Source organism: Plecotus auritus (assembly GCF_963455305.1).
Source record: "Plecotus auritus genome assembly, chromosome: 5".
In the NCBI taxonomy this organism is placed as follows: domain Eukaryota; kingdom Metazoa; phylum Chordata; class Mammalia; order Chiroptera; family Vespertilionidae; genus Plecotus; species Plecotus auritus.
Genome location: NC_137776.1, coordinates 51,046,471 through 51,072,933, shown reverse-complemented (window position 1 = coordinate 51,072,933; position 26,463 = coordinate 51,046,471). Strand labels below are relative to the sequence as shown.

The window sequence follows — 26,463 nt, the reverse complement described above, 5'->3', positions numbered from 1 at the left end:
CCCCTCGCTCCTTACTGCCCGCCTGCAGCAGAGAAGAAAGAGGCTCCTGCCACCACTGCTGTGCTTTCCAGCCATGTGCACAGCTTCTGGCTGAATGGTGCTCCCCATGTGGGAGCACACTGACCACCAGGGGGCAACTCCTGCATTGAGCATCTGCCCCCTGGTGGTCAGTGCGCATCACAGTGTTCGGTCAATTTGCATATTAGGGTTTTATTTTATAGGGGGAGGATTGTTAGCTACCACATTGGCTGCATAGTAGGTACTCAATAAATGCTTGCAGAATGAATGTATTTATTTACAGAAATAGGAGCTTCAAGAAGATGAATAAGTTTTGGAAGAGGAAAATTAGCTGATTTTTACATTTTGAAACTGAGCTAATGAGAGTCCATTCATGTAGAAATGTCTAACAAAAATTGTAAAGATGGGACTGAAACTAGGTACCATTATCATTTCTTTCTTTCCTTTTCAGATAAGGAGACAGGTGCACAAAGAGAATAAGAACCTTGCTACGGTCTCAGAGCCAGAAAGCAGTTATGCAGATAACTTAATCTGAGCTTTGAGTCATTTCTCTGTTTCCTACTAAAGCAAATCTTGGGAAATTCCCACATTAGAGGGATACAAGGATGAAGATATGCCAGCAAAGAATACACTGATAAAGACAGGAAGAAATACAAAGATGTCAATGATAATGATGACCTTCCCTTCTGCCTCTTTCTCTCTTCCTTTCCTTCTTTTTCTCTTGCTGAACTCTTCAGTCCCAAAGCCTTTGATGGGACAGAGCAGGGCAGATGTCAGTGCCAGATGAGGGAGTCCTGGTTGCCCAAAGTGGGGTAACGGAGGCCAAATGGGGTTGTGGAGGCATCTGTAGAGGACAACACAGCATGGAGAATCAGGATGGGGTGATAAGCATGTCCACACCAGGGGGGCCAACATGAGGTATGGAGCCTGAGCTGGGTGATGAGGGCATCTCTGCAGACGAGCAGCCTGGCTAGGGAGGCTGGAGCATGGAAAATCAGAGTGGCAGCAGGGGAACCTGGTTACATGTAGGGGATGGATTAAATATGTAAATTTGAAAGCCAGTTTCTCACTATTAGAAAAGGGAGTTACAAATATGGAGGAAGAGAAAACTGAATGAATCTAGAAGTATTTAATTAAACTTATAGGTATCCATGTAAATATGATTTTCAATATCTAGAGAGCTATCAAAATATAGATGTGAGTGTCTATATGTGCATATGTGAATGTTTTTATACACCTCAGGGCCTACAACCAGTGACTCCCTAATGAGAACATCTAGTGCTCCAGATCCTGGCTTCTAAATCCATTTTCCACTAAAATGACCCAGAGCTCTTTGAGAAAGTGGCTGATTCAGGGCTGAGGCAGGAAAGCACAGGCTAGGATGGAACATTTTGTTGGACCAGGAAGCAAGAAAGAGCTCAAAATTGATGGGAAAATGGTGTAAGGACACAGAACAAAGTTGAAGGGACTCTCTCAGGTCAAATGTAAGATATTTTGTGCACCAAAATTACATTATGTAACAAATTATAAAGCCCTGAATAAAATGGGAAAACAGTGAGTTCATACATATTAATAAATAAATAAACTGAAAGTTGATGAGGAACAAGGTGCTAGCATAGCTTCAATAAAACATTTATTAACCACAAAGGCAAAAGTAGTAATTTTACGACAAAGAAGCCTGACAGACACCATCTTAATCAAGAAAACACCATCAGTCATGGGACAAATGAAATCATGAGTCACTTGATTGGATGCAAAAAGAAAGTAGCATCACTTCTATGACATTCCTGCCAGAGTTGCATAACCTGAATCTGTTCATGAGCAAATACCAGATAAATGCAATTGAAGGGCAATCTACAAAATGATTAACTGGTGATCTCCAAATATGTTAATAGCATGAAAGTCAAGGAAAGACAAAAGAACTGTTCCAGAGAGGAGGACTCTAAAGACATATGACAACTGAATGCAAGGCATGATGCTGAATGGGACCCTGTTGCTGTGGAGAACATAATTAGGACAATTGGTGGGACTGAGGAGTGAATCAGTGTTAAATTTCTGCTGGAGTTTTGTTGCAGTTTTGTTGGAAAAATTCCTTGTTTATAGAAAATATGCACTAAAATATTAAGATGTGAGAAGAAAATTTGTGCATTGGACTTGTAGTTTGTAATTTTGAGATAATTTTTAAATCAATATATATTTGTTTTCAAAACCCTAAAAATGTCTCAAATGAAATTTTCAAATGTTTATATGCAACAAGGTCTATTTTGTAAATGAGAATGCCATCTTTGCGTTCTAAGAGCCATAAAGTAATACAAAACTCCTCAGCCTATTAAAGGGAAATTTAGTGAAAGGAGAAAATGCATTAGCTGAAACTTGAGAATTCTAAATTGTTTGATGAGTAGAATAGTTATAGTAGTTTTTATAAGTTTTTGAACTACAGTAGTTGTATTTTTTAGTATTTTATATATATAATTATCTTTAATAGTGCCTTAATTTATTATGCAAAAAATAATTTAAATGATAATGATAACAGTAATAATAGAGCTAGTTTTTACTGAATATTTACTATATATGCTCTGTTATGAGGTACGTGTTATTTCTTTCATTTGACGTTAGGAAACTGAACCTTAAAGGGATTAAGAAATTTCCCCCCAAATTGGTACACTAATATATAATGTAGCCAATTTTTGAACGCACATTTTATACACTCTGAAGCCTAGGCTATTAATTCTTGCCCTGTAGTGCCACCCATGGAGGCCACAGAGAGGGGAATCACAAAAGGATACGAGAAACCTGGGCTTCATTCTGGATCCTCCTACTTCCTTCATTGTTTACTCCCAATCCAATCCATCACCAAATCCTATTGGTTCCATCTTAAAACTCTACCCCTCCCACTTCAAGTTAAGGCCTCACCATTCATCTCCCAGTTCCTAGCAACAGGCTCCCACCCTTCCTGATTCTTATCTCAGCCCTCTTTAGAGCCTGCATACCACTCTGAGTGATCAGTCTAAAATACACATCTAAATATTGCAAATGTGTTCAAAATCCTACATGAAAAAAGACCCCTATGTGGCTCCAATTACATTTGGGTAAAAGTAAAAACATGGCACCCAAGGCTTCCTGTGTCTGGCCTCTGTCTGTCTCTCCAGCCTCATTAACTATAAGGTCCCAAACAAACTTTATGCTCAAGGCACTCTTGAGGGATTTATAATCCTCTGAATATACCAACGCACACTCTCTTACGCCAGACAATACATGCCCTTCAAGCCTCAGCAAGTGTGACCATCTCTTGCCAAGGTTTTCCGGCATTCTCCCCTTCCCCAAGCAGGCCGAGTTGGGTGCCTCTTTGGAACTCCCCTCACATTCTGTAAAGGCCTCTTTTATATAACCTATCACAGTGTAATGTAACCTCCTTCATCACACTGAGCTCTTTGAAAGAAGGGATCTGGTTCATTTCTGTATCCCTCATAATGCCTTGATCAAAGATGATGACCTCATTGAATAGTGAGAGAATGAATGCATAGAAGTCAATGAATTATCAATTGTGCAAAAAGTTACAAAAAGGCACAAACAAAATAAAACAGTGATTTTTCCAGAAAACCTGTACAAAGAGTTGTGGGGAAAGCTGACTAAGGGGTTAAAATTTGAGTAAACAGACATGGGGGGGAAGATTTGTAGTAAGTACACAGAGGCTGGTTGACTAAGCTACGTTCCTCGTAAACAGGCTTTATACACCGTGTGCCTGCAGCCCCAGGGGTGTGCAGTGGCTTTAAAAAATACATTAGTTTATACTTTTGAATAAGTGATACAAGCATATTGTATAAAACTGCAAAAATGCTATAGGAAATAGAGTGAAGACAAAGCTGCCTCTCCTCCCCATGCCCATCCCCCAGGCCCTCAGCTCCTGTCACAGAAGGAACTAGGATAAATAACCACTTGGAGTGCTTTTGTTTTCTAAGATCCCATCTCCATAGCCTGGCAGTGATTTATAGTAAATAACTATAAACTGATGATTTATAACATGGATGTATAACCAAGGTGGAAAAGGCAAATAAATCCTGTGGTGGCCCTTTATTTACATATGCAGAAATGCCTGGTGACTAAAGTGATTCTATACTACACATTTTAATTAAAATCCCTAAAACTTGTCCTAGATGAGCTTAGAAAATGTTAAGTAATGGCACATGAATATTAACATAGGTGAGCAAATGAAGATATAATGTAATTTAGACGAATCTGTATTTGTAAAATATCCTTGTTCTTATGCTTTTCTTGGAAAGTAAAGCCATAGATCACTGTTGTAGGATGACTTGATTGTTAATTAGTTGTTCATTAGTCTTCATTTCCTAGGGTTTATTAGGGAAAAGTCAATTTATGCTTATTTGTTTTATGCAAATTAGTCTATTTCATTTCATTTTTATTCTCCATTAACACCTGGAGATTTTATATTAATGTATATGAAACTTGAACATGCACAATAAAAATCCAATCCTAATCCACTGAATACAGGGCTGGTTTGTATGTATAAAGGAAGCTTATTATGGCCATTTGGACTTTGATTTAAAAATCAGGTAATTTTTATGCAGCAGAAAGTGGTAAAAAGCTCATTTTGTGCAATTTAAAAAACTACAATATAATTCGTGAGACGAGCATAAAAGTTACTTTAGTTGCTGCAAATTAGGCTGGCTGTTAAGAATAACAATATCTGTGTGTGTGCCCACTGCTCCTACTACAGTTTAAAACACCCATCAGAGGTTCTAAATTAGAAATATATTTTTTTTCTGTCCTGAGGCTTTGGGCAAAGGTACATTTTAAAATGTATATATGCATTAGGGGAAAGTTTTAGAAATGTATCTTCCAGCTTTGAAGAGAGATGGAAATGAAGGAAACTAATTACTGTAGCAACCAGAGACTAAAAATAAAAAGTGATTTGGCTAGAGTGAGATTGCTTCTACATTTCCCCCGAGGGTGATTGGTGGGGGTGATGTCATGTCTTGTACATACTCTCTGCAGCTCTCACATGCTTGAAATGGCAGCAGAGACCAGACTGGTCCTCTGTCAGATCAAACAGGTCAAGGACTAGATTTCGTCCAGGACTCAGAAGTGGGATGGCCTTGGGAAGATATGAAAGATGTGTCCTCCACGTTGAAGTTTGTCCTGGAAAAAAAGTGCTTGGAAAGTGTGGTGCACTGGCCCCCAGCTGCTTTGCCTGACCTTCTAACCCCTGGAACCCAGCAGCCTGGCAAAGCCACCCGCTCACCCTGTCATCTGAGCACTGGCCAGCTGCCCCAAGCCCAGGTGCTGTCCCTTTACATTCCTCGTGCTTTGGATATAGTGAAAATTCTCTTTGATGCCTTCGGTAAACTTTGCAGAACCTGGCTCATTTTAGACTCTGCCTTTGCTAAATTTATTCTTAGCATTAGGTCACTCTCTGATTTTATCCTTGGTCCCAAGACTCTTTTTGCCTCCTCTGTTTATATCTTTTTAACCAACAAATCTCCAAGAAAGTTCTCTAAGTGGTCTCATGGGATTCTTGCGATTCCTTCTCAGTTTCCTGCTTGTCAAGGCCATTTTTAATCAGAGTCAGAGACTCCCAAGTGCATTTGAGCCATTTCCCATTTTAGAGTTCCTGTCCGGTAGGTCACACTTATCTTCCCTCTCAGTGTTTTGAACTCTGCTTCCTGAGAACGGAAGCTATAGGCCTACCCACAAACAACGTTCCCTGTCGTGTCAATGGAGAACCAGCTAATGGGGTCATTTTCTCATTAGTATTGAACTCAATCTAATGAAAACAATTATTTATTGAACATTTACTGTGCTCCAGGTACTTTGTGAGTAGAGTGGAGGCACACCATTAAATAAGTAATTTCAACATAATGGGATAAATAAATCAAAAGAGGGGTGTGTAATAGATAGCAGGACAAAGGCAAGAGTATGCTTACTGTGTCTGTGGAAAATGACAAAAGCTGGACATTAGAGATTTTAAAAAGTTAGCTAGGCTAACATAAAGGCATAAGGACTTCCAGGTAGGAGACACTTCTTATATAAAGGCCCGGAGATAGGAATAAGGCCTGCTGTCAGCATTTTATGTATCAGTTCTCCCTTTTTAAAAATTAAAGTTAGCATAACTGTTATTCTTTTTAAAATGTTTGTCTTATTTGCTTTCTAAATCAATCAATGTTTTTTTTTTTTTCAAATATTAAAATTACACAGAAATGTGTGGGACCTAGAAACTGGGTCCTCTATACTCCCAACCTTCAGAGATAAGCTATTGTCTGTCTAGTTTAAGTGCATCTAGATTTGTTTTTCTTATACATGAACCCAACTGGAATCAGATTCTTTTGCAACTTATTTTTAATTCAATACATATAGCTAAATGTTTTATATTCTGTCCTCATTTCTTGGATGTTTTGTGCCCCATTGTTTGGGTTGGCTGGCTGTGCAGCATCATAATTAAACATGGAAGCACTGGAGTCAGATGAATCCCAGCCATGCCAATACCAACCATGTGACCTTGGTTAAGTCACTTGATATCCCATGCTTCAGTTTTCCTATGTGTATTATAAGGATCAAAATAATATATATCTACCTCAAATAATTGCTGTTATGATTAAATAAGTTAATATTTGTAAAGAACTTAGAATAGCATCTGGCAGATGTAAGTCCTCTATAGGTGAGCCTGTATTATCATAAGGTATTTATTTAACCAGATTCCTATTTAATATATAGCTATTTAATAAATAGCCTTAATTTAATGCATGTGCTGTTTCCAATTCTTTTCATTCTTTGGCTACTAATGAAAGTTCCAAGCCAAGTTTTGAATTACTCTTAGCCTCTATTACATTTGGGCTCCTGTTTCTTACTAACATACCGATACTCAACACTCCCTTATAAGCACTTAGCAGATGTGTACTCGTGTTGTTGACTCCCTTGGAGGCTGCCCAAAATAGGAGGGGTGGGGTGCAGTGGAGTGGCTTCCAGGCCAGACCCCACCGAGTCCATTGCAGGTTTTCTTTCTGCAGAGAGGCCATGCCAGGAAGGCCAATGCTGAACGAAACTGGGAAAGGAAGCAGGAAGATTGGGATCTGAGAGGTCAAACAGTAACTCAAGCTGGAGGCCTGGGCTGGAAAAAAGCCAGAGAATGAGTGCAGGCCAGAAACATATGTCCAGAAAAAAAACTGAGGACAGAGACTCAAAGGGATGCACTGGGCACCAAATTTTTTAGAAAACAGGTCTAGTACACCTTCTTGGAGACACTTCTCTAGATATCGTTCTCATCCACCTGTAGATACAAATAAGGTGATGTTAATATTAAGTCCAAAACTACAAGGTTCTGGGAGTCGGGGGGGGGGGGGGCGGGTTCCAGAGGGTTCTCACATGGACAAGGCCAAATTTACTTAGGTTGGCCTGCTCTAGCCTCCTTGCCAAGATGCCCTTGCCAGCCACAGCCTTGGTGCTGGAGACACCGTGGGGAACCTGCTCTGCTGCTTCCACCTCCCTTGGCCTCCACCACTGGGGAGGGGTGCTTCACTGTGTTCTTTGGCAGAGCACATGTAGGATGGGATGTGGGGTCAGAGGGTAGAATGACCCTGTCTCCAAATCTCCAGATCTATATCTAGACTCTCTGTGAATTTAACTCCTCTTATTTTTCTCCCTAACCTCAATCTCGATGGAGTTCCAAGTATGTCCCCTGAGGCTGAGCTGGGGAAAGGGAGAGGATGACAGGTATCAGCCGCCCCCTCCAGTATCCTTTCTCCTATATCTCTAGTCACTCAAGAACAAGTATTGACTGCCCATTGTAATAGACTGGATGTAAAACTACTTCCAATTCTCTGCCCTTTTCTCTGCCCTTTGTAATGAGACATTCAGCTCCTCCCATTAAGAAGTGGAATTTCCCCACCCCAGTGATTCTGGGCGGGCCTGTGACTTGACTGGCTTTGGTCTGGCTGAAGTGAGAGTATGTCTGTTCCTAGTCTGAGTTCCACTCATTCTCTTGGCTCCTCTGCCTTGCCCCGAAAACAGCCTGGGTTAGACTGCTGGCTGATGAAAAAAAAATGCTTCAGCCCATAACCAGCCCAGAAGAGCTGCCCTCCCTGCCAAACTCAGCCCAAATGAGCAGAGCTGTATAGATGACCTGCTTTTTCACAGGAGTGAGGTAGGGAAGACCAGAAGAACCAGCCGGCTAAACCAGAATTGTGAATTAAATAAAGCCAATGTCATTGGAAGTCACTGTGTTTTCTATTTAATATATAGCATTATTGTGACAAGAAATAAGTGGTACAACCCCCAAAATGAAAAATTTTTGCACATTCAAACATGCTTCTAAGAAACTCAACAAATAACCAAACTTTATTATTATTTTTAAATTTATCTTTATTGTTGAGACTATTATAGATGTTCCCTTTTCCCCCCCATTGATCCTCTCCACCCAGCTCCCACCCTCCATCCCCCAGGCCTTCACCATACTATTGTCTGTGTCCATGGATTACGTATATATGCATGTAAGTTCTTTAGTTAATCTCTTGCCACCCCCCATCCCCACTTCCCTCTGAGATTCGTCAGTCTGTTCCATGCTTCTATGTCTCTGGATCTATTTTGTTCATCGGTTTATTTTGTTCATTAGATTCCACATATGAGTGAGATTATGTGATACTTGTCTTTCTCTGACTGGCTTATTTTTTTAAATATATTTTTATTGATTTCAGAGAAGAAGGGAGAGGGAGAGATAGAAACATCAATGATGAGAGAAACTCAATTGATCAGCTGCCTCCTGCACGCCCCCTACTGGGGACCGAGCCTGAAACCCAGGTATGTGCCCTTGCCAGAATTGAACCCCAGACCCTTCAGTCCCCAGGCAGATGCTCTATCCACTGAACCAAACCTGCTAGGGCCTGACTGGCTTTTTTCGCTTAGCATAATACTCTCCAGGTCCCTCTATGTTGTCTCAAAGGGTAAGAGATCCTTCTTTTTTACTGCTGCATGGTATTTCATGGTGTAAATATACCACATCTTTTTTATCCACTCGTCTACTAATAAATAACCAAACTTTAATTCTCAGTCTAGATTGAGCCAGGACACCCTGCAGCCCTTTCAACAGTCTGGGAGATATTTCCATGGGGCAGATGGCCATGAGGCCTGTGGGAAAGCTCGTCAGCCTGCTGGGAGGGACAGCTGAGGAGTAAGTGTGCTACCAATCTGCACGAGGGCCATGGCACCACAGTAGGTGTGGTATTGAAACGGGGAAATTAAATTGAAATGCGTGATTTTCCTCTGAGTAGGATGCAAAGGTGGCTTCCTGCCTGGGTCCTTGTCCAGGTGGATTCAAAGAATGAAGCTACGGATCAAAAGGTGATATAGGAAAAGGTGGAAATTTATTGGGAAACAAGCACAGACTCCCACGTGGGGAGGGGGAGAGACCCACTAACTCCCTCTTTCCTAAAGCTTATAAAGGTTGTGGTTCTTTGTACCCTGATATCGCCCCTGATTGGTCACTATAGCAGCTTCAGAACTCAAAGCCCGTGTGGGGTTCCTCTCTATTTCTCCCCATCCTGTGGTAGAATTTTTTATTCTCTGTGAAAATCTCTTTTTCTCTTTCTCCCTTTTGTTTTCTGCTCCCTGTGGCTTTCCCCTTATCTTTTGGTGTCTTCCTCTCCCTTTAGGCTGTGGCGCCTTTAGTTCTTTGTGAATGTAAGCCTTTTGGCAGTTCCTAGCCCTCCAGCTTTGCAGCCCTCCCCCATAAACCCCCTAATTCCTAAAACACCCTAAACCTGCCTATTTTACCCCTAAAAACTCCTTTCAGGATGATGACATTTCTTATGGAAATTGGCAAGGGAGGCCAATGTCTCCATTTTGAACTGAGACCAAATACAGCAACAATCAGGGGAAAAACACTGAGATGGCCCAGGCCCTAGAACCAAGGCTCCAGCCCAGTTTATCTACCAACTCTGAGGGCAGGGGAATCTGAGTGACATGTTCTTAACCTCAGTTTATAATGTCTCCACACATCTTTCAGTATTCCTGGTAGCCTTCTACAATTCTAGCCCTTTGATAGCTGCTACTTAGTGTTGTCACTTCTAGTGATAAATTTCCTTCGGGAAAGCTAAGGGGAGAACATCATTAAGTGTGTGCCTGGTGGTCCCTAATTAAGGGTGCTTCCTCTCTGTAGCAGGCAGTTAAGCAGGCATGGTATGAGCACAGCAAGGACAGTGGGCCAGGTACAAAGGTCACCAGGGCAAGGAACAATTGACCTCACCCCCAGGGCAACCTTTTCTCCCCTAGCATATTGCTGGTCATGCAGTTTGGACCCCCTGACCTTTCATATCACTGGTCATGTGATTCGGACTCTCCACTGACCTTTCCTCCCCTAGCATGTCACTAGTCATGTGGTAGACCCCCTAGAGGAGGAACAAGGGGGCCAGAGACCAGACTTGGCTCTGAATTTTTTCTTAGCTAGAACTCAAGTACCAAGGTTGCTGTACTGAGGTCCATTGCTGGTGATATTCTGGTGCCGTACCACCACTAACATCTCCACTCTGGTTGCAGGGACTTAGAGTGGAGCCTGCACACCCAAAGCAGATCAATGGAGTGGGCCCACCTGGATAGCTCTGAAGTGCTCCACTGGGCTCTGCAGATTGTGCTTCTTTTGGATGGGGGATCCCTCAATTACAGCAAAGCTGCCCATACCCAGCAAATGATCATCACAAGACAACAGGCCATTAGATGGAAATCTAAGGATTCATAATGGGGACCACAGGTGCAGAGAAAGCAATAAAAATATAAGTTGCTGATGGCGGATTTTTAGTTCTGTTTATCCTTTTGAACGATTAAAAAAATGTGAGGGTAAGCATAACATTTTTTTTCTTAATTTGATAGTTTAGTCAGCCTCTTGGCCCTGTTGGGCTAGGAGTGAGAGCTGGGTTGAGTTAAACCTTCAGGGGTGGTTAATGTATGTCCTGCTCCCTGATAACCTTTTCCAGACATTTCCCACTGTAGTCACAGTTACATAGGTCTGGTCCTAATTGTTTGGTACCCTGAGCTGGGGTGATTAGAGCAAGGGATATATTGACTTGGTTTGTGAGCTTTAGATAAGGAAGGGAGAAGAGGGTCTGGATTGGTGCTTTGCATATCAAAGATGTGCTCAAGGGCAAGTTGCTTCCTCTTTCTAGGTGTTAGCTGACCCAAGGAGGAGCAGGCTCTCCGGTTCAAAAGGCCTTAACATGTTCAAGCATCAGACAACACAGAAAATAAAAAATGATTAATATAGCAAGCTGTCTAACATGCATCAGCCCAGGGAACGGCCGGATTATGGGGACACTTTATAGCTTCTGTGCTTTCTCTCAAGGACTCAGTATTCTGCTCTCCAAGTATTTACGGAAGTGTTTCCCACTATCTCACGCCAGCTCTCTTGACCCTGAGCAGTTCTTTGCTATTTCAGTAAATAAATGGAGGAAAGTCCAGGGTGGGACTTCCTCCTCGGGGCATTTGACAGGACTCTGGGCCCTTTGAATGCAGGAAGTCTAGGACACACCCAACCTTCAGAGGGCAGTGTGTCCTGAGTGTGGAAAGCTGAACGCTGGAGCATAGTTTAAAAGGACAGAAGCCAAACACATTTCAGCATGAGGGACCCACTCACAAACTGTTCGGTGAGTAGCTTGGTGTTAGTTTGTGTCTTTGTGTGTAAGAAGGCGGCTGAGGGGTGGATTTATATACGAATGTATTTTAACTTTAAAAGTTTGAGATGCTCAGGAACTAAACATGTTTAGATACTGGCTGTGAGTCAAAAATCTGTGGTTTTTCTTTGGTTCAGTTTAATTGCCCTTTCTAGCAAATGGGCAAGTCATTGTCACTTTCCTTTCCCATATTCTTAGGAAAACTTTGAGGGGGTATAGCATCATATTTGCATGCAGACGGTGGCTGTGTAGAAAACATTCTTAAGACATACACAAGTGCCTACATTATGTGTTGAGTGGATACACAAACACGCAGAATGTCTGCAGCCAATTTTGGCTTCTGTGAAGGAATTTAGAGTGGAAGGTTTTTTGTGTATTTTCCCATATCATTGAGATAGTCAGGAATTGCCAAGTCCCACGGGAGGAAAGACAGACTCCCCATTTTGTCCAGCCTGTGGTGGTACTCAGACAGGTTTATCAATATGTTTCTTTCCGTCTTGGGAGGGCTACCAAAAATAGAAGATGGGTCAAAAGTCCAAATACTTATGAGGGTGTTTGAAGCAATAGCAGAGATGTAACTTAGTAAATGAGGAGCAGCTAAAGAGGAGGAGGATACATTTACTTTGGAAATAAAGTAATCAAGGAATGTCAGGGTGTTTCCCAATAAATGGTGCCAAGAAGCAAAATTGGTAACAACAGAAACAAGGGATCTTTCAAGTATTTTATCTTAAAAAAAAAAAAAAAAAAAGACTTGTGGAAAAGCAGAAACGGAGACTGCAATAGAGCCATAGAAAGAGTCCAGTGGATGCGGAAAGCACAGGCTTAGAGCAGATAGGCCTGTAACTGCTACTCCACAGAATGAGCTCCTGAAGCAGGTGAGCTAAATGAGGTGAAGTCATAAATGCTAGTGATATTAATAACGACAATGTAGCCGCAGCCTCTGTCTGCTTTTACTTTTTAAATACAAAATTTAAAAAAAATTCCAGCAATATAGCTGTATATAAATTTGAAGAAAGGAAATCTCCTCCTTTGATCCCCTCCAATCTTTTGCACAGGTAACTTTTTAAAAGTCTTTTATGGTTTATTTATTTGCTGTTTGTTTATTTCCTGTCCCATGCATTTGCTCCCTTCTAAAATGCTAACTCCTTTCCCACCATTGACACTTTAATCATGTTTTTGCAAAAGGGTGGTTGCGTGGGGCAGCAGCTGTATAAGTCAAGGCAAAACCTGGCACCAACAGTCACCGAAGACGAAGTCAAGACCTAGGGAAGAGTGAGATAGAGGGAAACTTAGGCCTGACTGAGTTTAAAAAAGAATGGAGAGCCTAACATCCTTTTCTAAGGTTGCCTTTAGCTCAGGAACTGGGAGGAATATTTTCTTTTGAGCAGCCCCAAGACAACCCGTCACCACATCTGTGTGTCAGTTTAATGTTTCCTCCCTGACATGCTGAAGAGTTCCTCCCCTTATGCCGAACCTTGTCCACAACCTTGAAGATTATCTCTATGGGCCCAGTGCCACCAAAAGTAACCTGGGAGTCAGAGGAAGTGGATATCCCATCAGCCAGGTTTCTAAATCCTCTTAGATCATGGAATCTTTATTTATTTGATTAATCTTCATCAAGTGTTCATCTTGCTTTCCTGGTGCAGTCCTAGCTTGTGCTTGGGGAACGATACTGTGTCAAGATGAGGCTGCAGTTTGGGAACAAAATGAAACATGGGAATGAGTTTTATCAATATTAATGTGTTTTATTAAACAAAGCAATCGAATCCTTTAAGAAACACTTGGGTAGTTTTTATAAAAGAACACGAAGGTTTACGAGTAACTACCTACAAAATGTCCCATTCCGTGAGTGCCTAGGGTTGCCCAGAACACAATTCATTCATAAAGCCTTAGCTTAGCTACAGCTCTTAACCCTGTCTACCCCAGTGGATCCATGTATGGAAACCTGTGGGCTGCATGAGCTTCAATGAGAAAAACATGATCTTTTTATTTGCACTAGTTTATAACTGAAATTAAGAATTTCCTTTAATTTTTAATATAAGCAATAACCCAGTACTACTGAAGTGTCTGTGACTTTATGACCAAGAAAAATCACATGTATTTTATATAATATTAAAGTTTTTAGCAGATATCTAGAAATATTGGTCACACTCAATGTGATTTAGAAGTTTGGTTAATTATAAAGCACATATAATATAATTTTAAAATATATATATATATATATTTACATACAATTTTCTTTGTAATCCTATTATTTTATTTCATACATTTGAAAATATTATTCAGAGTAAAATGGGCTTTACCAGAATGCCAAAGGGGCTCATGATACAAAAAAAATTGTTTTAATCTCTTATTTTAGGTCATGCCCCAAATGAGCCGGTAGACGAGAGTGGGGTGCGAAGGGAGGTGGGGTAGGAGAGGGAGAACTAGAGGCAAGTTTAAGGGATTTTCCTCTATTTTCTGATCACACACACACACACACACACACACACACTGGGCAAGATGGTCTCTGGGTTCTGTTTTTCACAGCTTTTGTCTTCAACTCTGAGTAGATGGTTGTTTGTAAATAAGGGGTTATGCTAAAATAATGGACATATTTTTTAGCAACTCCTTTATTTATTGATGCGACCTTTATCAGGGTTTATCGGGGAGTGTCCAGTACAGATTCTCTCTCCATCTGCTCTTATTTATTCACTAAATTAACGTGACCTATTGAAGAGCTTCCAGACTTGTGTATGCCTGGGAACACTGAGATTGGGAAATGGGTTACAGGTGTATCAGCCCTTGAATTAGCAGGGTGTGGCTGGATTTGGGGTCTTAGGGGGTGGAGGCAGAGCTCATGGACCAATTATCTCTACCTGGAACAACTTTGTCCCTTTACTACACTGTCTGGTACAAATATCATTTTCTAGGTGTGCCATGATGTGAAAAATGTAGTAAGTACTAGTCTATTAAATAACAGGAAATCATCTTTCAAAATCTAAAACTAGCAGCTTCAGAGTAGATTGAAGCCATATGATGCACTTTTATTTGAGCAGCCTTTGCCTTTAAAAAGTTGAGTTTGAGTATCTTTGGGAAAGACAGGAATCTCTTCTTTGCCACAGGCTGCCCCTTTCCTCCAAAGGCCATGGAGTGTTAAATCACTGGTTTATAAACTTGGAGGATTGTCTGGCCTCCTAGAACTAGACATCTGGAGATGGTGTTTTACAAATGTGTCTTGGAGAGTTTTGATGGCTTGATACATTTGGGATATGCAGCAGCCTCTGCAGCCCAGCGCATAGAAATATTCTCAACTGGTCTGTTCACAACTTTGGTTAGGAGTCAGAAGAGGCTGGGCTTTCTGTATGAGCAGAGTCACAGCACGACGCTCGAGCTACACAAAATTTGCGTACTCTTGTGTAAAATCTCATTTTGAAAAATGCAATTCACTAAAAATGCATCTCCCAGATGGAAACTGTGAGAGAGTGTTTGTTTGAAAACTGTTCCGTTCCTAATTCACCTACTCTGTATGAGGAAAGCGGCTGAATCAGCTGACATTTACCCTCTCCATTTGAGCACTTAAAATCTATTGTCATCAAGGTCAACCTTTACAAATACAATTTTCAGAATGACATTGTGGAGTTCTAAACCAAATGATAAAAGCTCTCAGTTAGAATTCTTGAGTCTGAAGGCTAAATTCAGATATAAATAAATGTATAAAGGTTTGGTTCAATCGAAATGTTCAACTCATTATTATAACACAATTGAATGAGATGTAGAGGGGATTAGGACACATTTTTATTAACAAGTTATTCATTTACATTTTTATATCTCAGCCAAGAAACACTCACTTTCATGGCTCAGGGTTTCCCAGAAGATATAGAAATATTACTTTGGAATTTGTGAGACACAAAATAATTAACTACTCAATATGTTTCAGAATGTACCTTTAACCTTCCTCGGAACAATAGGGCAACGGGAAGCCGGACTCCAAGGGCACCCCATGGCAGAACTGTTTGCCTTTGGTCTAGGGGAGTAGCAGATAGACAAGCTTTATTTTTTGAAAAGTTCTCCAGGATTTTTCATATCCAGGCAAAAAGACTTAGTCTCTATTTTAAGAACTCACCCAAAAGGTGTGCACCCCACAGCTGCACAGTCACCTTCAATGACAGTCGTCATCACAGCAGCACTCAGAGTTTAAAGGAGTTCTGTCTTTGGAAGTGTCCATAACCTTTCTGTGCATCTTTTCTTTTTCAGTATAATCAAGTGTACAAGAGCCTCAAGGAGTTTTCTCAAAATGGAGAGAATTTCTGCAAGCAGGTCACTTCCATTCTTCAGCAAAGGTACAAAATGTGCGTTTGCAATAAGCAGCTCTTCCTCCTTAGTGGCTGCGAGTGGTGGAACTGGAGGAGTGATTATAAGCTGTCCCACTCCCCGGAACACAGTGTTATATTTTGGTACTTGAGAGACTGGCTTCAAGAGTGATTCTTCTCTATTGCACATTTATCACTTGGGTACCATAAAAATATATATATATCAGGAAACAGCAGGAGGTCCTTCTGCTCGGGAAGATCCAGTCAAGTCTCTTCTGATGCCTAAGACTGAGTTTATCACCACCTGCTGGGCCCACCACTTTTCCTGATGTATACACCATTGTTGTTTTCACACTAGTGGAAATTATTAATTGACATATGTCTCCCATACGAGGAGGTTGAGGGAGGGGGCTAAGTCCTACTCACCTTTGTATGCCGAGCTCTTACAGCCTGGCCTTTTGACTTCTTCCGTAAATGTCTGATGAATGATTAGAAAAGTCATTCTAATCATCCATCCAAATGGATGAAAGAAGTCACCATTTTAAGTCTCATCTTTTTGTTGTTGTTGTTGTTTTGTTAATCCTACCTGAGGATATTTTTTCCATTGATTTTTAGAGAGAGTGAAAGGGAGGGAGGGAGAGAGAAACATCAATGTGAGAGAAACACATTGATTGGTTGCCTCCTGCACACACCCTGACCGGGGCTGGGGATCAAACCTGCAGCCCAGGTAATACAACCCAGGTGTGTGCCCTTGACCAGGAATTGAACCTGAGACGCTTCAGTGTTTGGGCCAATGCTCTCCCACTGAGCCACACTGGCCAGGGAAGTATCATCTTCTTTTAATACTAGATGTGATCATGTATAAAGCTGTTCACTGTGCTGAATAAGCACCCTTAACTCAGTCAAGAAGTTACAAACATTTCTACTTAAAATTAGAGATCCTAAGGACTGAATTGGGCCATAAAGATATAGACCATTTTCCTACCTCTAGACAGCTCTAAAGAGACCTTCAGGCTAGATTGTTTATTCTTTATAAGGTAACCCATTTCGGATTTAAATGATTGCATGTGTGCCATGAGAACAAAGACACATGGGCCCAATCGCATCCTGCACTGGTAGGTCAAGAACAAAAGAGAACATTAGCCTTATTGGGACCAAGGGAAGATGCTGGAGAGATCCAAAAGGCTATTATAAAGATAATAACCAGGTTTATCAAACAAAGTTGAAAAGAAAAAATCTATAATAATAAAACCATAATATGCTAATTAGACTGGACAGCCAAAGGTCCTTTTGGACATCATTCCGGATGTCCTTCTGGATGAAGCCACAGGGGCAGGGGTAGAGGTGGTTAGGGATGATCAGGCAGGCAGGTGAGCAGTTAGAGGCGATTAGGCAGGCAGACAAGCAGTTAGGGGCGATCAGGCAGGCAGGCAAAGTGGTTAGGAGCCATTAGGCAAGCAGGTGAGCAGTTGGGGCAATCAGGTAGGCAGGCAGAGTGGATAGGGCGATCAGGCAGGCAGGCAAGTGGTTAGGGGCAATCAGGCAGGCAGAGGGGTTGGGGTGATGAGGCAGGCAGAGTGGTTAGGGGTGATGAGGCAGGCAGGCAAGTGGTTAAGGGCGATGAGGCAGGCAGGCAGAGTGGTTAGGGGTGATCTGGCAGGCAGGCAGGCGAATGGTTAGGAGCCAGTGGTCCCAGATTGCGAGAGGGATGTCCAACTGCTGGACATCCCCCAAGGGGTCCTGGATTGCAAAAGGGTGCAGGCTGGGCTGAAGGACCACCCCCACCCCCCAATCTGGGAGATAATTTCTTTTATAAAAAAGTATTGTAATCAGTCTCAGAGGAAATTATTTAAAATAAGACCAGTTAACTACTATACAAATTCAACCCTTTGCCTGGGTTAGAAAGCATGTCCCTCTGCAGATCAGGAAGAATCTGTACATATTATTAGCCATGCACATGATCTGGGTTGCAGTCATCTGAACCTTGATTAGTTGGTGTCCCCATCTTCAAAATTAGTGTCTGGAAGAGAGCTATGAAGACAGAAGTCAGGTGATAAATTATGTCTGGAAAACAGACTCAACAATAAACTGAATAAATTTGGAGAATCACTGCTCCAAAACTGCCTTGTCCAGGTTTCTCTGCATCTCTCCTGCTACAGCTATATCTGTTGTATGTGGAGTCAGAATTCTTTTTCTTACCTGTGTCTCTATTGAAATTGTTGAGGGTTATGACATAGAAAATCATAAAGGCAAATCTAGCGGCCAGCTGAATTAAGGGTACCTGCTACATGAAATACATCCAATAAATATTTGTAGCTTCAATGAATAAATAAATGAAAGATGTTTACGGGTTTATTTTATTATATTACAACCACATTATTAGAACAAGGTCTTTACTGTCCTTGGAATGTGGCCCTGTGGAGCAGATTTGTATTGGCCAAGGGCTACAAGAGACAGCATCACAATCAAGCTGTGAGTTCAGAGACTGTTTCATTTCCAAGCTCAGCTGCCTTATTGCATTTGTTCTAATTGGTGTTGATAGAAAAGTGCAGTTGTTATTGAAACACCATTTTTCCTGGAAATTCTGCAATTCATGGTCATGCTTAGCTTCTTTTATCCAATTAGTTGCTTCTGTTTCTTTTTTTATAGTAGCAACTCGGATTTATCCAGACACACAGCGGCTCCTAAGATGCCTCACACCAAAGTCATTAGGTTTCACTTTAATACAATCACAGATCAGATTTTAAAAGACAAAGACACATTCCCAGAAACTATTTATGAGAATTTGGTTCCCTGCAGCTCCACAGCTGATGTTCATACAGGTTTTGATGGGAAAATCAATTGTTCTTCTGCAAGCAAGCTTAAGATCAGGTTTTCAAATGGCAAGTAACACTGCTCTGGACATTAAAAAAAAAAAAAAAGAAAAAAAAAAAAAAAGAAAAGAAAGCCCTAACTGGTTTGGCTCAGTGGATAGAGCGTCGGCCTGATGTACCTTGGTTGTGGGCACATCCACAATAGGGGGTGTGCAGGAGGCAGCTGATCGATGTTTCTCTCTCATCGATGTTTCTAACTCTCTATCCCTCTCCCTTCCTCTCTGCAAAAAATCAATAAAATATATATATAAAAAAGAAAAGAACAAAGAAGAAAGTGTAGTTGGCCATTGTTTCATCCATGATTCATTGCAGATGTTGTCAACAAAGGAATAAACGATTACAATAAAGTCTTTGGTAAATCTTCCCTTTTTCTACTCTACTCATAGCCTGGGTGATCTTAGCTCCCACACCTTCAGCTCCTTTTTGCAAATTGATGACTCTCTCATGTATATTACTAGACAGTTTGTCTTATCTGTACTTCAAATCATATATCCAACAGTCTATTGGACATTTCCATGTGGGTGTCCCATGGAGCCACAAAGTAAGCCTATCCAAAACAGTCTATTAGCTTTTCCCCAAAGCTGGTACCCCTGGATTTTTTTTTTTTTACCATGGTGACCACTGCCCACCCAATCAAGCCCAATACCTTGGAGTCACCCATGATCCCTTCTTCTATCTCAGCTTATGACTGAGTCATCATATTGCTCTCTAGTGCCTTACAGCTTTCTTTTCATTTCATTGCCTCTGCCATTGTCCTGGCAAAAATCTCTTAACCCGTTCTTCTGTCTCCTTGCAGCTGTGCAGTTTGTACACTGCACAAAGGCACCTGGCTGAGGGGCCAAGCGGAGGCAGGAATTAAAATCACTCTCAACCCTTGAGTCTTGTATCCTGGCTCAGAGCTGTGTCCCTTCACAGCATCTTCTTTTTCTAATCCAGGCAAAGTTGCCTCAACTAGGGAGCTGACTAGGGCCTATCTCTGTCTCTAATTTATTTTCCACTCTGTGGTCATGACCCCATTTAAGACCCTTCAAAGATTCCCATCACCTTCAGTACAGTATTTTATAAAAGAGATCTGAGTCTTTCCTTCATATCAAGCTTGTCTCTCTTCCCATGCTTTTCTCCATCTTACTGAACCACTTGCATCATCCATGATGGGTCCCTGTCATCCCTCTCACCTACTCCTACCCTCATCATGGGTCCCTGCATTTGTGCAGGCTATATCATCTGCTTGTAGACACTTCTTCACCTTCAGTGCCAGGCTCCAGTTAATGCATTTTTAAGATTCAGTCATTCCCCTCTAGTGGGCCTACCTTCTTGACTTCAGTCCCCAGTCTCAAAAAAAAAGTGCTCCTCAGAGATGTGTAGAGCTGGTGCTTGCCTCCGATAGAGCTCTTACTGCCCTACACTGTTATTCTCTGTCTGGCACAGAGCAGACAGGTGTTCAATAGAGATGTTCACTGAGTGAAGAAAGGGATTAATGTATGAGTGACTCTGGACCTTCAGGAACTCATAACTTTTAAGATGTCCAACTTGGGTTATTTCTGAAGAGCAATAAATGAGTGTGTCAAAGAAATTTACTTACATAGTATATAAACTATTATTTGAACATAAGCTGGAAAAGAATAATAAAATCACAAAAGAGAACATTTATCCAGCACAATCTGTAGATCAGCCACTGTGTTCTGTGTAAAGTAAAAAAAAAAAAATTTAAAAAAATCCAAGGCATTTTTTACTTTCTCACAACCACCCAGTGCAATGCATACGTATTCTCATTCATTCCTACTTTACAGATGGGGATATGGATGAGATGATACATTTTGATTTCTACCCAGCCCAACCCAGGCTCCTTGTAAGGGCATCTTCCAAGTGGACAGGCAGTGTGGAGCACTGCTGTGGGAGCCCCAACATTCTCAGGGGGTCCTTTTAAGATCCTCTGTGGGTAGGGACATCAGCAGTCATCAAGCCCAATGGCTTTCAAACTTGCTAGCACACGGGTCTGTGGGGAGCCTTCAGGGGGTGAGATAGCTAAATGGGCGGGGCTCAGCTCCTTCCTCCTGCTCCCACTTATACAATATGGTGGTTTCTGTATGAGATTTTGTTTTCTAGCTAAAAAGCTTTGCAAACTACCCTTTTTGTCCATTTTGCCTTACTTTCCCAAGACACTACTACCTCCAACCCCTTTTATAAACTCACTCAGTTCAGGAATTAGCAGACAAGGAGGATCTGAAGATCTAGAGCTGCCACAGCTGCTCCTTCCCTGGGTTGCAAGTGAGCAGGGACTCAGTGGGACTCTCAGACTGGACCCTCCAGAAGGGTGTCCTCTTGGTCCCACTCGCCTTTTTTTATACTGTCCTCAGGAACCAGAATTGAGGCAATCGGTAATGATGAAGTGGGTGTGTGGGCTAGCCAGAGAACCCTGCTGCCCAAATAACAGAGCTTCCATGTAAAAATGTCTTTCAAATTGCTAATAACTAGCTTTTAAATATTGCCTCTTTGTAAGATGAGCTTGTGATTGTCTTTCAAAAGACAAACTGATAACGCTTGGGTGGAAAATGTCAGCATACCAGGCCCCCAACCAGAAGCTGCTGCTAGTAGAAATTAGGAGGCCAGAGATGGGGATGACATTTCAAACAAAGATTTTCAGATTACTAAAATTCCTTTTTAATTCATAATGAAGGGAGGGCTCTGTCACCTGCTATTTTCAAGCTTAAGAGAGCCTTAGTTCTATTTTATTTATTTATTTTTTTAATTTTATTTTTCAATTACAATTGACATTCAATATCATTTTTACATTAGGTTCAGGTGAACAGCATAGTGGTTAGACAATCATATACCTTTCAAAGTGATTCCCCCCTAAATTTCAAGTACCTACCTGGCACTGTACATAGTTATTATTGACTATATTTCCAATGCTGTACTTTGTATATCACATGACTATTTTGTAGCTACCAATCTGTAGTTTTTAATCCCTTCACCTTTTCCACCCAGCCCCCAACCTCCTCCCCTCTGGCAACCATCAGTCTGTTTTCTGTATGTATGAATCTGTTTCTGTTTGTTTATTTTGTTCTTTAGATTCCACATACAAGTGAAATGATATAATATTTGTCTTTCTCTGTCTGGCTTATTTCACTTAGCATACTACCTTCTAGGTCCATGCATGCTTTAACAAATGGTAAGATTTTATTTTTTATTATGGCCGAGTAATATTTCACTGTATATATGTTCCACATTCCACAACGTTTTACCCACTCATCTATTGATGGGCACTTGGGTTGCTTCCATATCCTGGCTATTGTAAATAATGCTGCAATGAACATAGTGGTGCATGTCTTTTTTAATTAATTTCTTTTAAACACAGGGACCAGCTACAGTTTGTGATTTTTTTTTTTTACCATTTTTAAAAATCTTAATTTTATTAGAGCAGGACACTCTAAAATTGATTACGTGGTCACTTATACAGTTTAATTTGTGCTCTACCTAAAATATTGAATCTGATACCTTGTATTTTCCACCTCTCATTTCTTTCAAAAGAATAATTTATTTTAAATTCTAAGACAAATGTTTGTCTTTGACTTATTGGTTGGTCTTTATTATTACTAATGAGAATTTATTAACCTGCCTCCACATGCTGAGAGGAAATCAGAACATAGATGGATTAAAAGCCAGTGCATGCCATCTCTCCGGTCCAGGATCTTTAAAATTCACTGGAATATTTTGCAACTGAGTTGTCCATCAAAAGACATATACATCATCAATTTCACATGCACCAAGACAACTGCTTGGAGTAGGACTCTCAACTCCTATTAGGTAGCTTTAGGGCTAGGACAGGAAGCACAAAGTTCTCACAAGCATGTTTCTGATTATTTTAATGAGGGAATGAAAATTCTAGGTCTCAATCTGAGATTAGCTCTGTCTCTCTTGACTCCCTTTGCATGTGGTGACGTTTAGGACTGAGCAGTTGTGAGTGTGTGTGGTGGAGGTCCATGGAGGAGGCTGGGCAGTGCCACCTCTGCCTTGAGAAAACAGTTCACTTCTGTTTAGCAATAACTCTGAAAGGACATAAAGACATACTGTTTTATTAGGCCATGAGCACAGACGAGCCATATGGCAGTGTTTGTTCAACTTACAAACATTCTGACTTATAAATATGACAGTTCTTTCGATGCTTGCCATTGGAACATAACTTCTTAGAACCATTTTCTTCAGGGAGAAATTTAGCCGTTAGCCTCTGTTAAGGTAAAGACCATTCAGGGCCAGAGGCCTGGGAACCTTTCATCCGTAGGCAAACCCGCCAGAAAGGGAGCCCAGTCACAGCGTTCCACTCCCCATGCACCCGCACCCAGCTTCCAGGCCCTAGTTCATTTCATTTCCTTCTGACTGGCGGAGTAATCTGCTGACGATTGTGTGATGGTTTAAAATGCAAGAGGAGATTATTACAGCTTGCTTTGCTTGGTCGATTTGAATGCTAATTCTAAAACCTTTTACTATATCCAAGATGGGCAAAGGATATAATAGCGATGTTCAAAGAAGCGGTGCAGGGCAATGTTGATGAGTTGATAGAACAGATCCCTGCCTTTCCATTTTCCAGACCCTTAACCCCCCCCTCCTCCCCATTTGGGAGCGCACCTCACATCAGCACCAATGCTGTTGGAAGAAGCCAGGGAAAGTCATTATGTCTGCACCGAGGCTGCGAAGTCACCGGGAGCTATGGTGATTCAGAAACACTGCAATTCAAGGCCAAGTGAGAGGCGGCATCAATCTTTAAAAGTCCTTACCTTCGACTCCATCTCCAGCCCCTTCCCCACAGTTTCAGAGGGCACTGGAGTATCTAAGTAGGCAGGTTCTCGAGCCAGATTGCCCAGGTTTGAATGCCAGCTCTTTCCCTTCTTCATGGGTGACCTCTGGCAAGATACTGACTAAACTGCCTGTGTCTTGCTATTCCTCTCCATGCAATGGATAGAGTAAGAGTGCCTACCCGATGGAAGTTATCACCGATTAAATGAGGAAACACATCTGAAACACTCTGAATGCTGCCTGGCATGTTGTAAGTGCCCAATACATGTTGGATGTCACTACTATATATATGTGTAGGCAGAATACAGGCTACACACTTGTCAGGAGAGCACTGTTTGGAATTTTTAAGCTATATACCAACCTGTAAAAAATATATACGAATATGCCCTGATGCAGATGACACTTTTATATAAAGAGAAACCCAAAGCAAGCAGTGCTGGGTGGTAACTGAATCTCTTCATGCTGGTTTCCTACCAGGCTCAAGTGAAAGTCAGCAGAAACGCTGGAGCTCAGGCGAGATGGTCAGGCTCAAAACAGAAGAGCAGTAGCTTCAGGGTGAGCAGGGCCCTCTTCCTTTCTTGTCACCCAAGTCCAACATTTTCTCCCAGGAGGATCTGATTAAGTTAGTGATTTAGGGAAAGCGGCACTTCCTTCTGGGCATTGTTCTTTCTATTTCTGCGCAGCTTCTAGGACACGTTGTACAGCCTGCAAGAACATTCTAAAAGTGAAACTGAATTCATAGGAAGAGGCTGTGCCTGACAGCATTAGCCTTTCCTGTTAGAAGGCATTTGGAATTGTTCTGGAGCTGATGGATGGGCAAACTGTGGTTATATCTCCCACACCTCCCCCTCTGTGTATCTGGGCTGTTCTAAATGTCTAGAGATCCTTTAGGGTACATAATAATAATATTAGAAAAATTAATATTTATTAAGAACTTGTTTAGTGCCCAGCTGTGAAATGAGCACTGTGAATGCTTCATCATATTTAATAGTTTATGTGCTGCTTCCAAGAAAGAAAGCTGGGAAGGAACGTTCTAAAAGCCCTCTCATTAGTACTAGGCTAGGAAAGGGTTAATGTGTCTTGCTATTCCAAGTGCTAGAAAGCTGTGTACTCTGATATCAGGGCTGAGCACAGCTCAAGCTTGTAGGAATACATCTAAAAGTTGTACAATCTTGTTTTTATAAATGGTGAAATGAGACAGACTTGTAGCAGAAACCAGTTAACAATTCTAATAAGACCTGATGGGACCCTGGCCAGTGTGGTTCAGTTGGTTGAGTGTCATCCATGCACTGAAGGGTCGCCAGCTCGATTCCTGGTTAGGACACATACCTGAGTTGTGGGTTGATTGCCGGTCAGGGCAATTAGAATTAAAAAAAAAAAAAAAGACCTGATGGAAAGTCCATTCATTAATTCATTTATACACATACCAAGCACCTATATGTGCCAAGCATTGTTCTAGGCCTAGATATAAAGCAATGCACAAAACAAATCTAGACCCTCAAGAAGCTTACATTCTAGGGGTGTTCATAGAAGTACACTGAAAAAAATGTTGTGCCTTAGGATAGTGATACATTCTAAGACATGAATAAAGCTGTAAGGGGATAGTAACAAGGATGTTCTTTTAGATAGGGTAGTGTCTGTGGTGGTGAGGTTTGAACAAGTCCTGCTGGTGTTGACATGAAGGAAAATGCCATAAGGATTTTGTAACAGAAGGAATACCCAGCACAGACTACAGCAAGTGCAAGGGCCCCGATGCAGGGTGGCATTTGGTCACCAGCAGAGTCCAGTAAACAAGGGGAAACCTTGTAGGAGAGGAAATCAAAGAGGGAACCAGGGGTCAGATCATGCAAGTCAATAGTAATTGTTCCAGTCTTTGAGTACCCCCTAAGCTTGGGTCATTACCATATTTTAATTATCATAAAACCTCTGATGTAGGACTAATTACTCCCCTTTATGTTGCCTAAAGCCACTCCATTGAATGGTAGAAGTCTCCTGGGATTAGAGATCATCCAAGTTCATCAAATGAGATGGTCTGTATTCTTACGTAGAGCACAGCTGTACTAACAGGGGAAAATAAATAGAAACTTAGCTATAGATCAATAGCCTATGATATCTGCATTTCATTTTATGAGAGAGCTGTCTTTCCCTGTTCAGTTTATCACACTGAGTCTAATTTGTATGCGTGTGTGGGGTGGGGGTGGGAATTCAGGTATGAAGTTAGTTACTAGAGAGTTCTGGGATTGTATCACACATGAAATGAAGCCATAAATAATTCTAATGATTTTTATCTTATGATAAAAGTATAAGTTAAAAAACCTGAAAAATATGCAACAAAAACCTCTTTGGTCCATATTAAGAAGGAAAACAATATAAATTGAATTTAATTTTCTACAGTTTTATTATCTTCAGTGAAAAGTGAGATGAATAAGAATATGTCTTCATTTTGTCTTTAGATGGGCCTACAAGCAAAAACGGTAAAATCAGTTCAAGATGAGAGTGATTCAATCTATCCAAAAGAACTAAGGAGTTGTCTTTTAAAGGGCATGCCCAGATTCCCCACTGAGTCTTGTCCTGCATAGAAAGTAATGGAAATTCGTTTTCTAAATGTGGTGTCAGCCACCTTAGCACCTTCCCATTTAGAAAGCTACTGTGTGGTTAAGTCCATCATAATTTATCATTTTATTGCCAGCTCATTATAATCTAGAACTGATCTAATAGTACTTATGTCCCAGGATAAGTAGGGAAGTCTTCTGTTCTCTACTACTTGTAGTAGCTTGCTAGTACTGCTATTAAAAGGTACCACAGACTGGGTAGCTT

General features: G+C 41.2%; 1 protein-coding gene across 3 annotated transcripts in view; it reads left to right on the top strand.

Annotated features, from left to right (window-relative positions):
* The first annotated feature begins 11,450 nt into the window (after positions 1 to 11,450).
* Positions 11,451 to 26,463, top strand: part of NOSTRIN (nitric oxide synthase trafficking) — a 61,350-nt gene continuing 46,337 nt past the window's right edge. Inside the window, exons 1-2 of one of the 3 annotated variants that reach the window (XM_080667978.1) lie at positions 11,451 to 11,660; positions 15,924 to 16,009. In XM_080667978.1, the coding sequence (XP_080524104.1) occupies positions 11,634 to 11,660; positions 15,924 to 16,009 (113 nt within the window). In that variant the 5' untranslated portion in view covers positions 11,451 to 11,633. Of the gene's footprint in view, positions 11,661 to 15,923; positions 16,019 to 26,463 lie in introns of all 3 variants that reach the window. The other 2 variants (XM_080667979.1, XM_080667977.1) reach the window with 2 other exon arrangements.